The 16747-nt window shown below is 40.7% G+C and overlaps 1 protein-coding gene across 4 annotated transcripts in view; it reads left to right on the forward strand.

Moving 5' to 3' along the window:
- The window catches only part of ZNF385A (zinc finger protein 385A), a 442370-nt gene that overhangs the window by 390463 nt on the left and 35160 nt on the right, over nucleotides 1-16747 (forward strand). For all 4 annotated transcript variants that reach the window (XM_089691405.1, XM_089691407.1, XM_089691406.1 and 1 more), the window contains one exon: nucleotides 8168-8330. In XM_089691405.1, the coding sequence (XP_089547531.1) occupies nucleotides 8168-8330 (163 nt within the window). The remainder of the gene's footprint in view (nucleotides 1-8167; nucleotides 8331-16747) is intronic.

Raw genomic sequence — 16747 nt, forward strand, 5'->3', positions numbered from 1 at the left:
ACAACATTGATGAAAAGTTGATCTGAGATGAATGATGCCCGTGGCATTTTTGGAACTTTGTTATCTGTTCTGTAATGAATGAGAGAATTCTCCAGGAATGTAGTCATTTTAAAAATCATAGTCTTGCTAGAGGGGTAGGTCCAAAGCCAAAGATGACATACAGTCTAATCTTGGCCCATCTTGTGATCTCTCTCATCACCTTAATCACCGCCAAAAACAACCATTCTCATATGAAATGTATGTAAAGCCCGACCATTGAATGAGAGATGTGTGAGAGGCCAGGCCATTGTAGGATAGCTAGAAGTATGCTTTGTGTAAATGCAGTTTTTATCGATTATATACATTTAGCGCTTGTGTATGTGAGCGTACACAAAGCTACAGACAGTTTTATAAACTATTACTGATCACATGACTGCAAAGTGTGGGAGTGTGGACACATATCATTGACCCAAGGTTGACAACGATCAAAATAGTTTATATAATGTTCCCCGGTTGTATATATAACATTTTTATGCTTGACTTTGTTATTCTCAGCTGGCTCTCACACATGCTAAGGCCCATTACATAAAAAGCCCCCCCCCCCAACTTCTCAGCGTATAATTTCAGTTACGGAGTGTCCATCAGATGTCTCAGCTCCTTCTGCTGCTCGTAGATTCCACTTCAGTACATTTGGAGGCAAGAGATATTATTAATCAACTAACAACATTCCACTGAGACAGCCAGGGCTGCAAAAGTCTTAATGTGAAGCCCCAAGGGATAGAGAAACATGTTAGAATGTTGACCTGAGGCCATACTCCTTCCGGGCCATCCAATAGGCGTTCTTATTTGTCTGAACATTTTAATTCATAACTGGAAAGTACTAGTCAATATAAGCAAGATAAATTCACAGAATAAAGTGGCTCACACCAAAAGGTGTCTTTAAACCTCCAGCAATTCCGAGAGCTCTCCAATAACTAGGATTTTTTTTTTCTGGTCCTGAGGGACAAATTCCTAGATGTCATCATAGACTGGATATATAACAGAACACACATTTTGATTACATGCAGTGAAGTGATAGCACTGTTACTCAATATATTTCAAATGTCAGTGCAATTTCACCTAACCTTCAGGTTTACGTCTTGTTGAATACAGTGGTTAAAATCTTGATTGTCCAGGTTACCATCTCCCATTTTAAGGCTTTGCAGAGCAGAAAGTTTTGTTACATCATAATTGTCAAGGGGTACAAAATCGTGTTACTGTCGTCATCTTACTGTCACAATTAGGGCTGAAAGCTTCAAGCGTTATGTACAGCATGTTTAAGATCACTTTCACAGTATAACATTTCTAGCAGAAGGGTTCATAAAAGTCTTAATCGTAATTATTTATTATCAGAACATGGGTGGTGGCTATGAACTAGTTGCTGTTTTTGTTCATGTAGTTGATAATGGAAACGCATCTTCTGTTTATGTAGCTATTCCCTAGATGAATGGTTTAGTAAAATAAAATGTTGGAGCATGTGAGAGTCTGAGACAGATTCAAGATGGTTATACATAATGCATCATAATTGAATGGCTTAAAGTGGTGTGAAGATAATGGTGATGGATAAAGAATGACTTAGGAGTGAGAAATTGTAAAAAAAAGAGTCGCTGAGCTGTCACTTGTGTTCATTTTGAATTGTTTGCAGTGAGTACAAGAAAACTGTAATGTAGTGCACTGGATTATAGCATTTGAACAATGGAAATGGTCTGTTGCCCGCAGCAACCAACGAGCAGTTACATTCAGTTTTCTGAGCTGCAATAGAAAATGACAGTTGGCAGATGGCTTGCCATAGGCACACGTTCCACTTTCCCATTATGGGGCTCACATTGTCCATAGCAATCAGATTCCTCTTCCAATGAGAAATAAATGACAGCTGGATTCCCGTCGGTTTTTGCTGGCCACACCTCCCCTTTCCCTCATTCTCATGTATTAATTATCTACAAAGTACATTTCCCTAATTAATACAGGTAGCTTGGTTGAATTTTGTTACTGAAAAAAGTTTTAAAACTCATTATAACAAACAATGAGTAATTAACACATATTAAAAAGAGACGAAGCTTAAAGAGCACCTTCAGACACGATTTCCTCTTTTCACCCCCCCCCTTTCTTGTTAAAAATTTACACTCACCGACCACTTTATTAGGTACACTTTGCTAGTGCCAAGAAAATATCCCCCACACCATTACACCACCATCACCAGCCTGAACCGTTGACACAAGGCAGGATGGTTCCATGCTTTTGTGTTGGTTACACCAAATTCTGACCAAACCATCTGAATGTCGCAGCAACCAATCTGTCCATTCTCCTCTGGCCTCTGACATCAACAAGGCATTTTTGTCCACACAACTGCCGCTCACTGGATATTTTCTTATTTTCGGACCATTCTCTGTAAACCCTAGAGATGGTTGTGTGTGGAAATCCCAGTAGATCAGCAGTTTTTGAAATACTCAGACCAACCCGTCTAGCACCAACAACCATGCCACGTTCAAAGTCACTTAAATCCCCTTTCTTCCCCATTCTGATGCTCGGTATGAACTTCAGCAAGTTGTTGTTCCCACATCTACATGTCTAAATGAAGTGAGTTGCTGCCATGTGATTGGCTGATTAGCAATTTGTGTTACCAAGCAATTGAACAGGTGTACCTAATAAAGAGGCTGGTGAGTGTATATACCCTGGATTATAGGCTGGTACCTTCAGGTGATTGAACACTGGCAAAGCTTTGGAGTACATGCTCCTTGGGCATCCCTCTAAAACTGTACTCCACTCTGTGGGTCCTAGTGACTTAAGATGATGGACCTCTTCTCCGTTATGAATAAATCACTCTTAGCTTAAAGTGGTTGTAAACCTCTTAGGCTCCATGCACACGGGGCGTTTTAATAACACTGGTAACGTTAGCTGTGTAAAGTCACATTAAAAATGTGAGTTTTTCAGTGTTTTTGTATTAGCGTTTTGCTGTGTTTTTTTTTTGTGTTTTTTAGAGGTTTTTAGTCAAAAAAAATTCCAAAATGCTGGTTTTACTGCGTTTTACCGTGTTTTGATGCGTTTTTAGGCATTAGAGCATTTTTACTGCTAAAAAACTCCTCTAGAAACCCACTAGTCCTGGGTTTTTTTCCAGCCAAAAAATGTCAGTGCCAAAAAACGTTGATTACAGTCTATGTGTGCATGGACACATAGGATACCATGCTGGGGAGTTTACTGGCTGTAGAAAAAGACGTCAAAAGCCAAAAACTGCAGCTGTAAAAATGTCCAGTGTGCTTGAGGACTTAAATGAAAAATGAACAAAGCACATCCCACTATAGTGTGTACTTGCCTTGATCCCTTGTGTAGAGGGTTGTGTGCCTATTCCCTCCACTCAGGTCTCAGATTACACTCAGCTCCCTGTTCTATGCTGTACTGTGTGTGACATCAGATTCCCTACCCTTACCTTCTGCAACTCAGAAATGCTATGTATAATGTTTGCTTTATGAGTCTGTAGAGAAGACAGTGCTACAGATAAACTGGTGCAACTTATGTAGAGGGATTTGTTCAATCTCTGTGTATCACCTGAGGCTAGTCACTTCACTGGGTGTATGTAAGGGTTTACAACCACTTTATTATTTTCTATTGCCATGAGGACTTTGCTACACCTGGGTTGTTCTGTACTCCTTCTTAGTCACACTTACCCCATTTCTGCACTCTACTCCATGAGTACCCTATAGCAGAATACCTTACCCATAGCAGTGCTAGAAACTTGGTGCAAGGAAGCCACAGCAAAAGCTGAGGTGAACAATAGTTATTATTATTACAGGTACTTATATAGCGCTGTCAATTCACACAACACTTTACATATATGTTGTACATTCACATCAGTCCCTAACCCTCAAGGAGTGTACAATCTGAGGTCCCTAACTTACATTCATACATACACATACTAGGGCCAATTTAGACAGGATCCAATTAACCTATCAGCATGTCTTTGGAATGTGGGAGGAAACCCACACAGGCACAGGGAAAACATGCAAACTCCAGGCAGGTGGTGCCGAACCAATGACCCTAGTGCTGCCAGGTGGAAGTGCTAACCATTTAGCCACTGTTCTGCTCATAATGGTGATCCTTGCCTTGCACTGTACCTTTTTTAGCACATATGTGCTCCCACTACATTATTCTTCCCCCAGGTCCAGAGCTAGGTCCAGTACTTTTAGTTGCTTTTATTTTATAGTGATGAGTGAAGCTCAGTTTTAAACCAATTATAGCCCTTTAAGCTTATATTTTTCTGTGTATTGCTTTTTTAACTACAGTATATATTTGTTCCGTGTGTATTCTTTTCTATTACTGTAAGGCCCCAAGACAAGGTCTGTCTGATTGGTAAGAGAGTTTCTGTGCACTCTAATGATGTGAAACACCTAGTAGGTCCAAGTAGCTGTAAATCATGTGATTTGTGCCTAAGTTGTAGGTCACATAAAGGAAGCAGCTGATTTTTTATATCAAGTGGACCTTTTTTACACACAATAAAAAAGTGACTGTGTACTGCTAATAAGGGTCCTTCTGATTCTCGAGAAACATGACTTTAAAGGCTACTTTCATACTGATCTGCTGCAAAAACAAAGCAAGAATGCATAGGCATTATTACTGTGCTTTTGCTGCGCTTTCTGAGTGTTTTTAAAGGACTGGTGACCTAAAACTGCACCAAAAACGCTTCCCAGAGGTGTTTTTCAGGCGCTTTTCAGGCTTTTTTCATGCGTTTTCCATTGATTTCAATGGGAAGATGCGTTTTTGGAGCGTTTTTTTTTTTTAACATGCCCCAAAGATGCTGCAAGCAGGAGTTTTTACACCACACCGCAAGCACAACACCTGAGTGTGAAAACATACATAGATATACATTCACAGACATAAGGAAGTGTTTTTCTTGAGATTTTCAGGCGCTTTTTTTTTACACATAAACACAAGTAGCCTTAGTCTGGGTTCACACTGATGTGGTGCAGAATTTGCAGTGGTTTCTGTGCAAATTCCGCACCACATCACAATCGCACCCCATTCATGGGAACCACTACGGGTGTGTATGTTAACAACACCCCGAAATCGGTCTGCAAAACGCGGTGTGACGTGCAGAATCGGATTGCATAGGTGTGAATACCCATGCGCTCCGATTCTAGTGCGGACCAAAAAAAGGGTCCTGCACCTTTTTGGTGCAGATATGGTGCAATTTGAGCCATACAAAATATATGGCTCAAATCACATCGCACAGAACTCACATGTGATTTGCACAGGAATGCAGTGCGGTTCCTGTGCGAATCACATACGATATGTCACACCGCACAAGTGTGAACCCAGGCTTAATGATAGGTGTGCTCCTGTAACATTTCACATACAGCATACACTGCCAAAGGATTGTCAGCTAACACTGTTTCTCAAGGTCATTAATATTCTAGAAGTAAAGGCAATTTTTTTGTAGAATTCCTTATCCCTAATCAATATACCTTAACTTTTATAGTATCGCCTTGCAGCTAGTATTCCTAAACATCAGGCACTAGATCTCATTTTTGCTCTGGGTTACAGTGTTAGCATTCTTTAGCCATGGCTTAACAATAATAAATGAGGGTAATTCTACTACTTCTGCTGCTACCGCGGTTCAGACTGAGATAGAACCCTCCAGTGGAATCAGCAAATCTTCCAGTGCTTTGTAACTACATCATATGCTACCAACTAGCTCTTATTGCCTCCTAGGCTACATTTTATGGAATAGAAAGGACAGTGTGATCATGTGACCTTATTTTCGTCTATTTAGCTTTACAATTCTTTTTTTATAGATCATGGTTTCTTGCCTGTGGCTTCTTTGCTGACCTATGTCTTTTGTCTGGTGATCTGAATTCTGTTTTAAATAACTCTGGAACTTTGACAAGAAATACAACTGCTGACAGGTATAAAGTGCAGGCATCTAGAGTTGCCTACACATACCTACAGTATAAAGTATTTCAGTGTTCATAAACATAAGAAAATCACCAGTTTACCTTCATCCACTCCCTTAACCAATTTGAGTGGGGTGCAGGATCCACGTGCTCCATGCACACGCACATGCGGGTAATCTCAAAAGTGAAAAAAGTCCATGGCTTTTTTTTATCTCCTAAATACACAGCATACTGGTGTCAAGGTATACAATATGATCTGTTTTTAAGTGGTAAAATAACCCACATGGAAGAAAAATATATTTTAAATATATTTTAAAAATATTCTTCCCAAATATATTGACATATGTTTGAAATGTTACAATTTTGGCTATATTCAATATATTTCAATATATATACTGCATGTTGAAATGCATTTTTTATATATTACAAAATATATGAAAAATATTTAAAAAAACTTTTTTTTAAATATATTCTTCAGATTTTTTTTTAACATAGAAACAAGTCATTTTAACATATATAATAGCATTGAAAAAAAGCTGCAAACACCTAAACCTAGACACCACTAGCACAAGGAGACAAAAATAAAATGGTGTTGCACTAATATCAACAGTGCTAAGGACACAAAATTTCGAAGAGTGGGGAGACAGGAAAAAAATATTAATAACATATATATTTACATATATTTGTAAATGCATTCCAAAAATTTAGATTTGTATTTTTAAAGACCTACAGTATATTTGAACTGTATTTTTCTAAATATTTTTTCATATATTTTGTATTTCAACATGCAGTGTATATATATATATATATATATATATATATATATATATATATATTTATTGAAATATGTTTTGAAATATATTGAATATGAACAAAATTGTAGCATTTGAAATATATGTCAATATATTTGGGAAGAATATATTTTTCTTCCATATGGGAAAGCCTTGGAACTTTTCTTAGACTTTTCTTAAATGGACTGGCAAAGTGTATAAAGCATAATGTTTTTCATGAATGCTATCCTTTTCCTGTTATATTAGTAAAGGTGCGGGTTGGCTATCAATGAGAGCGCTGTTAGATGCTGATCTGATGGTAAACATCCGTCTCTGCACAGATAGATTGTCACCATCTAGTTGATGGTGACATTTACTTGGATTGTCTTCAGTTATTGGTTGAACTGACAAGAATAGGGGCATCAGAGTGAATAGCTAAGCTGAGTGTGTTGCCGAGAACCTCTGGATGTGTAGATGTTTGGTAGAAGTGTATTAAGGGTATGTTCATACCACATTCAGTGTGACTGCAGTGGGCAGCTACTCCCACCACATGGACAAGGCAAAATGTCTTGTCTACTATGTGCATTGTTCACACTACTAAGCAGGGGTGGACTGACAACTCATGGGGCCCCCGGGCAATAGGGGATCATGGGGCCCCTGTGTCTTTGCCCACACTCAAAAAAAGCCTACGAAAAGGTACCGGGGCATTTCATGGGGCCCCCTACTGACCCCGGGCCCTTGGGCAGTGCCTGAGTTCTCGAATGTTCACTCCGCCCGTGCTACTAAGGTATGGTGGTGTGTGGGCATGATGCGCTGAAAAAAAGTACTGCATGCAGGCAGTTGAACTTTTTGAGATGTCTTTGTGACAAGTTTGTTAAAAAAAAGGAAACTGTGCAATACTCCGAGCTCAGTGCATCATCACTGTGCTGATCCTGGCCCCACCGCTCCACACACTGGCCTCTGCATTGCGATGCAGCAGCTGGTGTGAACAAGCCCTTAAATGTCACAAAAACATGACTAACCTTCAATTATCCAGCATTCGGTTCTCCAGCAGCAGACTGGGGAGTCTTGACTGGTACATAAATAGTTTAATGTTGAAACGATAAAGCTTCCCAATCAACCCTTCTTCTGTCACCAAATGCCCCTGTCATAGGAAGAGCCACACATCATTTTACAGTTGGGAATAATGTAACTGTGCACTTGGTATCTGATGATTAATAGGTGTGTATAACACAGTGATGGAGGCTCATTCTCATACTCTAGAGCTGTATTGAAAGCCAGAAAACAATGCATCTCAGACAACAATGGCCTGTGTTGCTACTTAGCATCCAGATTCCAAAATACAATGCAAAATGACATTTGGTAAATTAAAGTTTGAACGTGATTGGCTGCTATAGACAGTTCTTTTTTTTTTCTTCAGATTTTGATAAGTGAGATCTATTTTGACAGTATGGGAAATTCTGTTTAGTAACTCCTTGTCTTGTTTCTTTACAGAGTCAGGCTGAGGCTCATTATAAAGGGAACCGACATGCTCGGAGAGTGAAGGGAATCGAGAATGCAAAGACTCGACAGAAAGAAGGAGCGCAAGATGGAGACAGAACCACCCCTCTAATCAGCCCTGTGCCCAGTGTCACCGAGAGTGACAGTGACAGCAAAGGTGATTGAGAGATTTTCTTTCTTTGCTCATCTATGTCAAAAGACATTTTGTTGTACTTACCTGGCAGCATAATGTGCACATGGTTCAAGTAATGTCATTTCCTTTCATTGTCAAAAGGTTTATCCAGGCTACTGGTCAGGTGTTTAGACAGCCTCCTCAGGTGTCCAAATGGTGGATTATCTGACATGGTAAACTGGCTACTCTTTACAGGTTCTGAAACTGAATATAGAAACATAAAATGGATGATACCTATGAAGTGTCCAAATTCTGTTTGATCATAGTAATCATTTAATGTCCAATGCTATGTATATCATTTACAGTATATGTAGTTGTGTTGGCTGGGACAGTATCAGTTCACCTATAACAGTACAGGGCCAATGCAAACAAGGGGCTAGGCTTGGATAACTTTTCATGTAGGATGAATACATTGATCAGGAACAATTGGCTAAGGAAAACTGCGTAAAAGCAAATGTACTGATCAACTGATACCTTCTTCACAGGTAACAAAAAATATTATACCTTGGTCTGATTATGGTTTAGTTTTGCTTGCCATGTAAATGTTTTTGCTTAGCAATTAAAAGTTATCACATTGTCTCATTTTGCACACTAATTTATTCACCTTTATGTACCTAAGGGTGATAATAATGTGGACGTTACTCTTTCTATTACATAACTGGTAAAGGGGGAAGCCATTGTTAGAAATTTCAGTTGAAAAATCTTTATATAGAGAAAATTTTGGCTGGAATTATGACAGTTTTAGAATTGCTTATGATACTCTTCTATTGTGATATTGCACTTCCAAGACTGAACATTTGTGAGTGGAAATATCTTAAGATTACATCATTCAACCTTGAAGAAGTATAAAAACAATTGGTGGTGTGGGGCAGTTGAAAGCAATTGTACACTTTCAACTCTATGTCACCAGTTTAGGGAAAGCCCCTGTGACCATGACCTTGCCCCCTTTGCACAAAGCAAGGTCAATAAACACATGGTTTGATGAGTTTGGAATGGAAGAACTTGAGTGGCCTACACAGAGTCCTGACCTCTATCTAACTCTATTAAACACTGTTGGGATTCATTTATTTTTTACATGTATTTATATAACAGTGACAATTTAACCACTGTTTTTCATATGGCTCCCAACTGTTCCTCAGTAGGAGAGACAGTCCTTCTTTTGAGATCAAGTTCCTCTGTCCCTCTTTCCTTCTTAGTAGCCCCTCATTTTGGCCTGATGTATAGATCTCTATAAAAATGTACTATTTATCAAAAGTAAACAAATAAACCTTTCACCCAATGGCTAAATTATTGCAGATGTTATTATGAAAAGCCATTATAAAGGAAATGTAGTGGTGAAATCTGCTACCCAATCATTTCATGCATATTAATTCTTCATGGTCCCTGTAATTGGGCACATGACATGGGGTGTGGCCTTCGCCTATATAATTTGTGTTACATTGTGTCCCTATTTTCCATCTCAGAAAGTAGGAAGGTATGCTTTACATACTGTACATTAAAACTGAACTAATGTGTGCAAGGGGTCCTTCACTGGCATCTTCTCCCTAGCTTCTCCCAGGCGCTGGTCTTCGGCTGCTTTGGTTGCCCAGTATGGGATGATGCAGCTCCTCCTCATGCTCAAGAGTCAATCATCCTGTTACACAGGGTCAATTACATTACGTATAGAATCTGGGTGCACTCACAATGCATTTATAAATTATATCTAAGAGCTTTTTATGCATTGTAGATTGTATATCTGATTCTGACTGTAAAAAGAACATTTTCTTACTCTGAGTGACATATATTGTGTGAATGTGTATATATATATATATATATATATATATATATATATATAATTCTCTGCCATTGTGGGTAGTTTGCCAGCTGGAAATATATAAATGGATCAGCTCAAGAGTAGTTAGATTTTAGACAGCTCTCTCTGCTATAGGGATAGCCTGTGTGGTTAGCTGTTGAATTGAAATATGACCACTAATTCAACATCAGATCTGTCACGGCATATAAAAGATGATATATTAGCTTGAAGGTAATGTCTGCTATCATCTACTCCTAGCAGGAAGTTATTTAATTTACTCTCATCACAGAGCGGAAGGATCCATCATTGTGACACCTGCACAGATAGGATTTTTTCCATCACTGTATATTTCCAACCACCTGAGGAATACACACATCAGACAATGTTCTGTTATTTGTCTTTGTGACAGGTCCTCCTGTACTCAGTGTTTTATGTGGCCATAGTCTCCTTTAATCACTGTGCATCAAAGTGGCATTTGGTCTGTGGGGCCCATCCTTTGTTAAGATGAGAGTCCACTTGTCACTGACACTTTACTGAGACTTCAACTGGCAATCTGCCATTGCTTTACGTCTCATACAATATGGAAATCCACCCAAAAACCCGAAAACACTGGAATCACTAAGCTGAATTAACTTTTTTTTTCCTTTTTTGCCATGTGTAGCCTCTTGATGGGGGAGACACCAACCCCCTACTATAAGTCATTGAAAAGAGAAGTGGTGAGATATAAACTTGTGTAGGATGCATCTGTGGTCAGATTCTATAATTATTGTTTAGCAGGTTTGGTTTGAAGAAACTTGAATGGTCTGTAAAGGTCCCTGACCTCAACCCTACTCCACACCTTTGGGATGAATTGAAACAAAAACTGCAAACCAGGTCTTCTCATCCAACTTCAGTTTCTGACCTTACAAATGCTCTTTTTTCTAAATATGCACAGATTCCTACAGATACCCTACAAATGTGCCTGCATGTGTTTCCTCCGAAACTCCATAAACATGCTGGTGGGGTAATTGGCTCCTGTTTAAATTGGCCCTAGTATGTGTATGTATGAATGTGAGTTAGAGTCCTTAGGTTGTAAGCTCCTTGAGGACAGGGACTGATGTGAATGTACAATATATGTAAAGTGCTGCCTAAATTGATGGCGCTATGTAAAGCATGGCCGGTGCTAGACTATTTTTCACCCTAGGAAAGACCAGCTAAGAACATTTTTTAAAACAGTAGAAAGTATTAAATCAACAAAACATGAAACTCCAACATTTCTTTCAATTTGCAAAAATAAATGCCAAAAGATGCCACCAGCACCAATATTAAAGACAAAATCAATGTCACAGACAGACTATATCTGTGGCTGGCAGCAGCAAGGTGACAGTTGTAGTAAGTGGTGGATGATGGATCCACACTCTGACAGATCCCAGGTTGGAATTCGTCAGGCAATGGGGGGAGATAAAAAGCTGTGACAGCAGGCAGCACAGCCCACACACAAAGACAGAACATCTGAACTGAGCGATTCCACACAGTGACAGATCTGACACAACACACCACCACCAACACTGACACAGATCAGCAGGCAGAAGGAGAGCAGGCTGTGGGATCATGATGATGTCATCACTCACTGACACATTGCACATGTGATGGATGGTCAGCTGGGTCACAGACATGAGACATCGGAGTCAGACATCACCTTCCTCCACAGGCGCAGCTCTGCCTCCGCTGAAGAATGGGAAGAGAAGGGCTGGAACTGCACAGTGATCAGCAGCCGACAGTCAACTTGCAGAAAGGGACTGAGTCTGAGAGGAACACTGGAAGGAGTGGCAGCTCAGCTGTTACACTGGCCCCAGACACCCAGCATCTTCCTCTGTCCTTTCTTCCTCCCCTCTGCCGCCCCTTCTCTCAGCTGAAGGATCATTCATGATGTGGCAGCATCCCACACAGAGAGAGTTCTGGCCTGTGCTGCACCCAGAAACCCCGAGGTGGCAGAGTGCCCTAAGAGGGCAGTTTGCCTAGTGGAAGAATTGGCCCTGTATGTAAGTATCTGTAATAATTAAATAAATAAATAAAGCCTTGTGGAAAGCTTTCATTGGAGTGGAAGCTGTTAGCCCCCTGGGATGATGGGATCCGCTTCATATTAGTTCTGATTTTGGAACAGGATGTCCAAGCTATTATGGATGCAGTTGTCAGGTTTCCTCGATCGTTTGTCCATATAGTAATATATAAGAGCTGTGCTCCTTCCAATGCCACTTAGGTAGGGCATCTCATTTTGTGTTAGGCCAGATGCAGAAAGGACCTATTCCACTTCCAGAAAGACACCATTCATGGCTCTACGTGCAGTGTTTTGGGGTGCTATTCATAGTGAATGGTACTCCAACAAACTGTACAGTAGGGTACAATGCACTGCAGTACACCCACATACCTTACATCTTGGTGTGCTTTTTTGTTTAAAAAAGGGCCAAGAATGGATTGCCTTAACTCAACCCACGTCAATGCATGGCAACGTATTGCGAAGGACCACAGTAGTTTGATTGGGCCCAAATCAAACATCTGAAACTCTTTATGTGACATTACTTGATCTTTTTGGTATATTTTTAATGTCAGGAAACACATAAAGAAGATGGGATTTTTGTTTGTGTGTGGCTACTCCACCATAGTATTATGTAATTTAAAATTCTAAAAAGAAAAACAAGGCGCTAACTCACCATTGCATACATTGCAGTTTCAGCTAACATATATTTATTATTAATTTATTTATTTCAGGTACTTATATAGCGCCGTCAATTTACGCAGCGCGTTACATATATATATTGTACATTCACATCAGTCCCTAACCCTCAAGGGGCGTACAATCTAAGGTCCCTAACTTACATTCATACGTACACATATTAGGGCCAATTTAGACAGGATCCAGTTAACCTACCAGCATGTCTTTGGCATGTGGGAGGAAAATGGAGTACCCGGAGGAAACCCATGCAGGCACATGGAGAACATGCAAACTCCAGGCAGGTGGTGCCATGGCTGGGATTCAAACCAACAACCCTAGTACTGCCAGGCGGACGTGCTAACCATTTAGCCACTGTGCTGCCCCTATATCCTTCTGATCTGCAAATTTACTGGGTGCAACTTTCAGTTGCAGGTACTGCTACAACTCACACCACCTGGTGCATGTAACTTGATGCTATATAGATTTAGCCTGGTTTCACACTGACGCGATGCGGAATACGCAGCGTTTTCTGTGCGAATTCTGCACCACATCACAATCACACCCTGTTCGTGTGAACCACTGCGGGTGTGTATGTTAAGTTAACAAGACCCTGAAATCATTCCGCAAAATGCGGTGTGATGTGCACAATCAGATCGCATGGGTGTGAATACCCATGCAATCCGATTCTAGTGCAGACCAAACAAAGGGTCCTGCACCTTTTTGGTGTGGACACGGTGCGATTGGAGCCATACAAAATGTATGGCTCCAATCGCACCGCACACAGTTCGCATGTGATTTGCACAGGAATGCGGTGCAGTACCTATGCGAATCACATGCGATACAAGTATGAACCCAGCCTTACTGATATTTTTATCCTGATTGTAATTCTAGGTTTTATTCAGAACAGGAAGGGAATATCCCTGACCTTTAAGGGTTAATTGCTCCTCCAGCTGTGGCCACTTATCAGATGTTGGATAGGTTCCCTGAGAAAAAGCTCTACAGAAAGTCTTGCAGAGTCTGTTTCCCAGTGTCTAGTATCCCCTAAATGAGAGGAACATGTTATAGTGTGCCCTTGTTTGTACCTAATGAAGAATGTGCGTCTGATTACATCTGATTGTCTGTGATGGGGTCTGTCTATGTGTACATGAACTAGTTCTATTCTCCAATCCAATTAGCAATCATTTATGCTGAACAATGACTTTCACACATCCAATAGCAGTCACGCGCATGTGCACACTTTGCTATAGATGCATCATGAAATAAGCGATATTTTTATCCATGGCATATGGCTGTTGTAAGTAATAAAAAGGTACTTTGCCAAAAGCTGTCTCTGAACCAAAAGCCTACATGTGCGAAAACTGTGTGCCTTCATTTGCGTGCAGCCGAGCCCATGACTTGTCCAAACACTTTTACAGCATTAACTCTGTAAATGGCTATGTGGCCTGCCAAGCTCTGTAGACACATTACCCAATGTTCCCTCTGGCAGGCAACAAGTTAAAAAGCATAAAACATTTTATAGCAAATGGATCATTCTTCCATTTCAGCCTAAAAGAAACTATTCCAGAATGTTTCTGCATGCCAAGATTGCATGCTGGTGTATTATTCCGTTTCCACAGCTTGTGTATAGTTTGAGAATGAATTAAAATGTTGGTCCAAGTAAAAGTGATAACTCACTTTTGGCTGGATGCTGGTCGGTTCAGTCCCTTACTGGCTTTCCAGAACATTTGGGGACCCCAGCTGTGAAATCTTGCCCGAAGGTTTTATCTCTGGCCCCTGCTGCGATCTGGAATTTACTATACACAGAGCTATGTTAAACCCAACATCTCATTATTTTTAAAAATGTTTAAAATTTTTAACTGTGATTTTTTTTGGTGTGAATTTTTGGTCCTGTTACATAGAAAATAATTGGACCCTTACCTTCATGTGCAACAGGATCATAGAACTTTCTATATTCAGTATGGCATTGCAGCTATCAAGCTTTTACACTGAATATAGTGCCGTAACTGGCAGCATGATGGTGAATTTATTTACATCAGCTGTAACATCTTCTGCCACTAATAACTGTTGAACATTGTGTAGTAATAAAATGAGCCAACATGAAGCTTTTTTTTTGGCAGTAGAGACAAGGGATGTTGTAGACAACTTTTAGGACCCATTCACACTATGCGCAGTTTCTTGCATTTTTCATCATGGAAAAAAGCAGGTAACTGTAATGACACACAGAAAACAATAGTTTTCTGTGTGTCATGTTCAGACCAGAATGTGGTGTTTCAGTGCATTCCAGAGCAATGCCATAGTATGCAACATGTTTGCATATCATTGCATCGCTCTGTATGGTCCCACATGTCACAAGCATACCGCGCTGCTGTGCAGTGAAATGAATAAAGTGTAAATGTCTAATAAAGTTTGGTAAAAAAAAAAGGAACCATGTGATGCGATAAAACACACATGACACTGCCCCCTTCTGCATGGCTCTGCAGGCCAAAAACCTGTGTTGTTAGCAGCGTTTTGGGGTGCAGAGTAGTTTGAACAGGTCCTTAGAATTCTGTTAGGGTGCCTCACCAAAATTGTTGGTTCATGGATCCGGTTCATCAATCTGTCAGAGACAGGTACATTAATTGATCAGAGTCTGGCACAGAGGTCAGAGTGCCAATACTGGACATTTCTTCATCCCAAATGACAGGCAGTGCCAGGGTGTTTTATATTAAGGGAGGGCAGAGCCTGATGGGTAACTAACAGGATATTGAATGACAGCACATGGCAGTGGGTGGATCCATAGCCGCTATACAGGCCAGTAGTAGCTTTCGATTCAACCACTTTAACTGACTAAGGCTGATTTGGAGGGGGGATCGCCATGCGAGAATACCATTTCTATTACAAAATGCCAAGCAATTTGAGTGAAACTCAAACAGAATTGTTCTTGTTTTGGGTGGATTGGGGTACCCAGATACAAATATCCTAAAGGAAATTGTGCTGTATAGTGCTGGGGACAAGATCAACTAGTACCCAGGGTGAATATGACCAACTGCACACAATGTGTGAACATCATGTTTCAGCAAAAATCCCCCCCCCCCAAAAAAAAAGATCCAACACTAATCTGCATGCTAACCCCACCTTAGCAAAAATTCCCTCTGCAAGAAAACATTCTCCATAAACAAAAATGCCAAACTTTCCACTCCTCCCAGTACAAAATCTTTGTCCCCCCCAATCCTCCCTCCCAGCTCAGATGCCCCCCATTCCCCCCTCCTAGCACAAATCCAACCCCCCAAACAAAATCCTCTTATCACAAATACTTTTCCTCCAAATCCCCCCTCCTAATACAAATCCCACTCCCCCAAATTACCTTTCCAAGCACAAATCCTTCCCCACCAAAATCACCACTCCTAGCACAAATCTTCTACCCCCCCCCCCCCAAAAAAAAGAATATTTCCGCCAAGCACAAACACCCTCCCAACACATATCCTCTCCCCACACTAAATCTCCTCTTCTAGCATAAATTCACCCCCCTCCCCAAATCCCCTCTCCCAGCAGAAATGTTTGTTGTGCCCCCCCAAACCTACAGACCCCAGATACTACAGTCACGTGAACTTACTTCAGAAGTAGTGATAGCAGCAAAGAGTAGGAGCGTGCCGGGAGGAGGTGTGGGCTGTGCTCTCCCCCCTCCAGCTCCTCCCTCCTGTCGGTATACTGTACAAGAGTTGGCACAGGAACACTGTCAGATCAGGACTACGCAGGGATTGATTACTTGCCCCCACCCACATTTCCTGCTGCCGAGAGAGGGGCAGTTTTTGGAGGAGATAGTGGGCAGGCAACCATTAGCAGTCTGATTTGACAGTGTTCCTGTATCAATTCCTTTATCAAAGAGCACTGCTCTGACAGGAGGGAGAGCTGGAGGGGGGAGAGCACTGCCCACATTTT

The sequence above is a fragment of the Staurois parvus genome, unplaced genomic scaffold (assembly GCF_062004578.1).
Source record: "Staurois parvus isolate SC_StPar_1 unplaced genomic scaffold, SC_StPar_1.0 ptg000562l, whole genome shotgun sequence".
Taxonomy (NCBI): Eukaryota; Metazoa; Chordata; class Amphibia; order Anura; family Ranidae; genus Staurois; species Staurois parvus.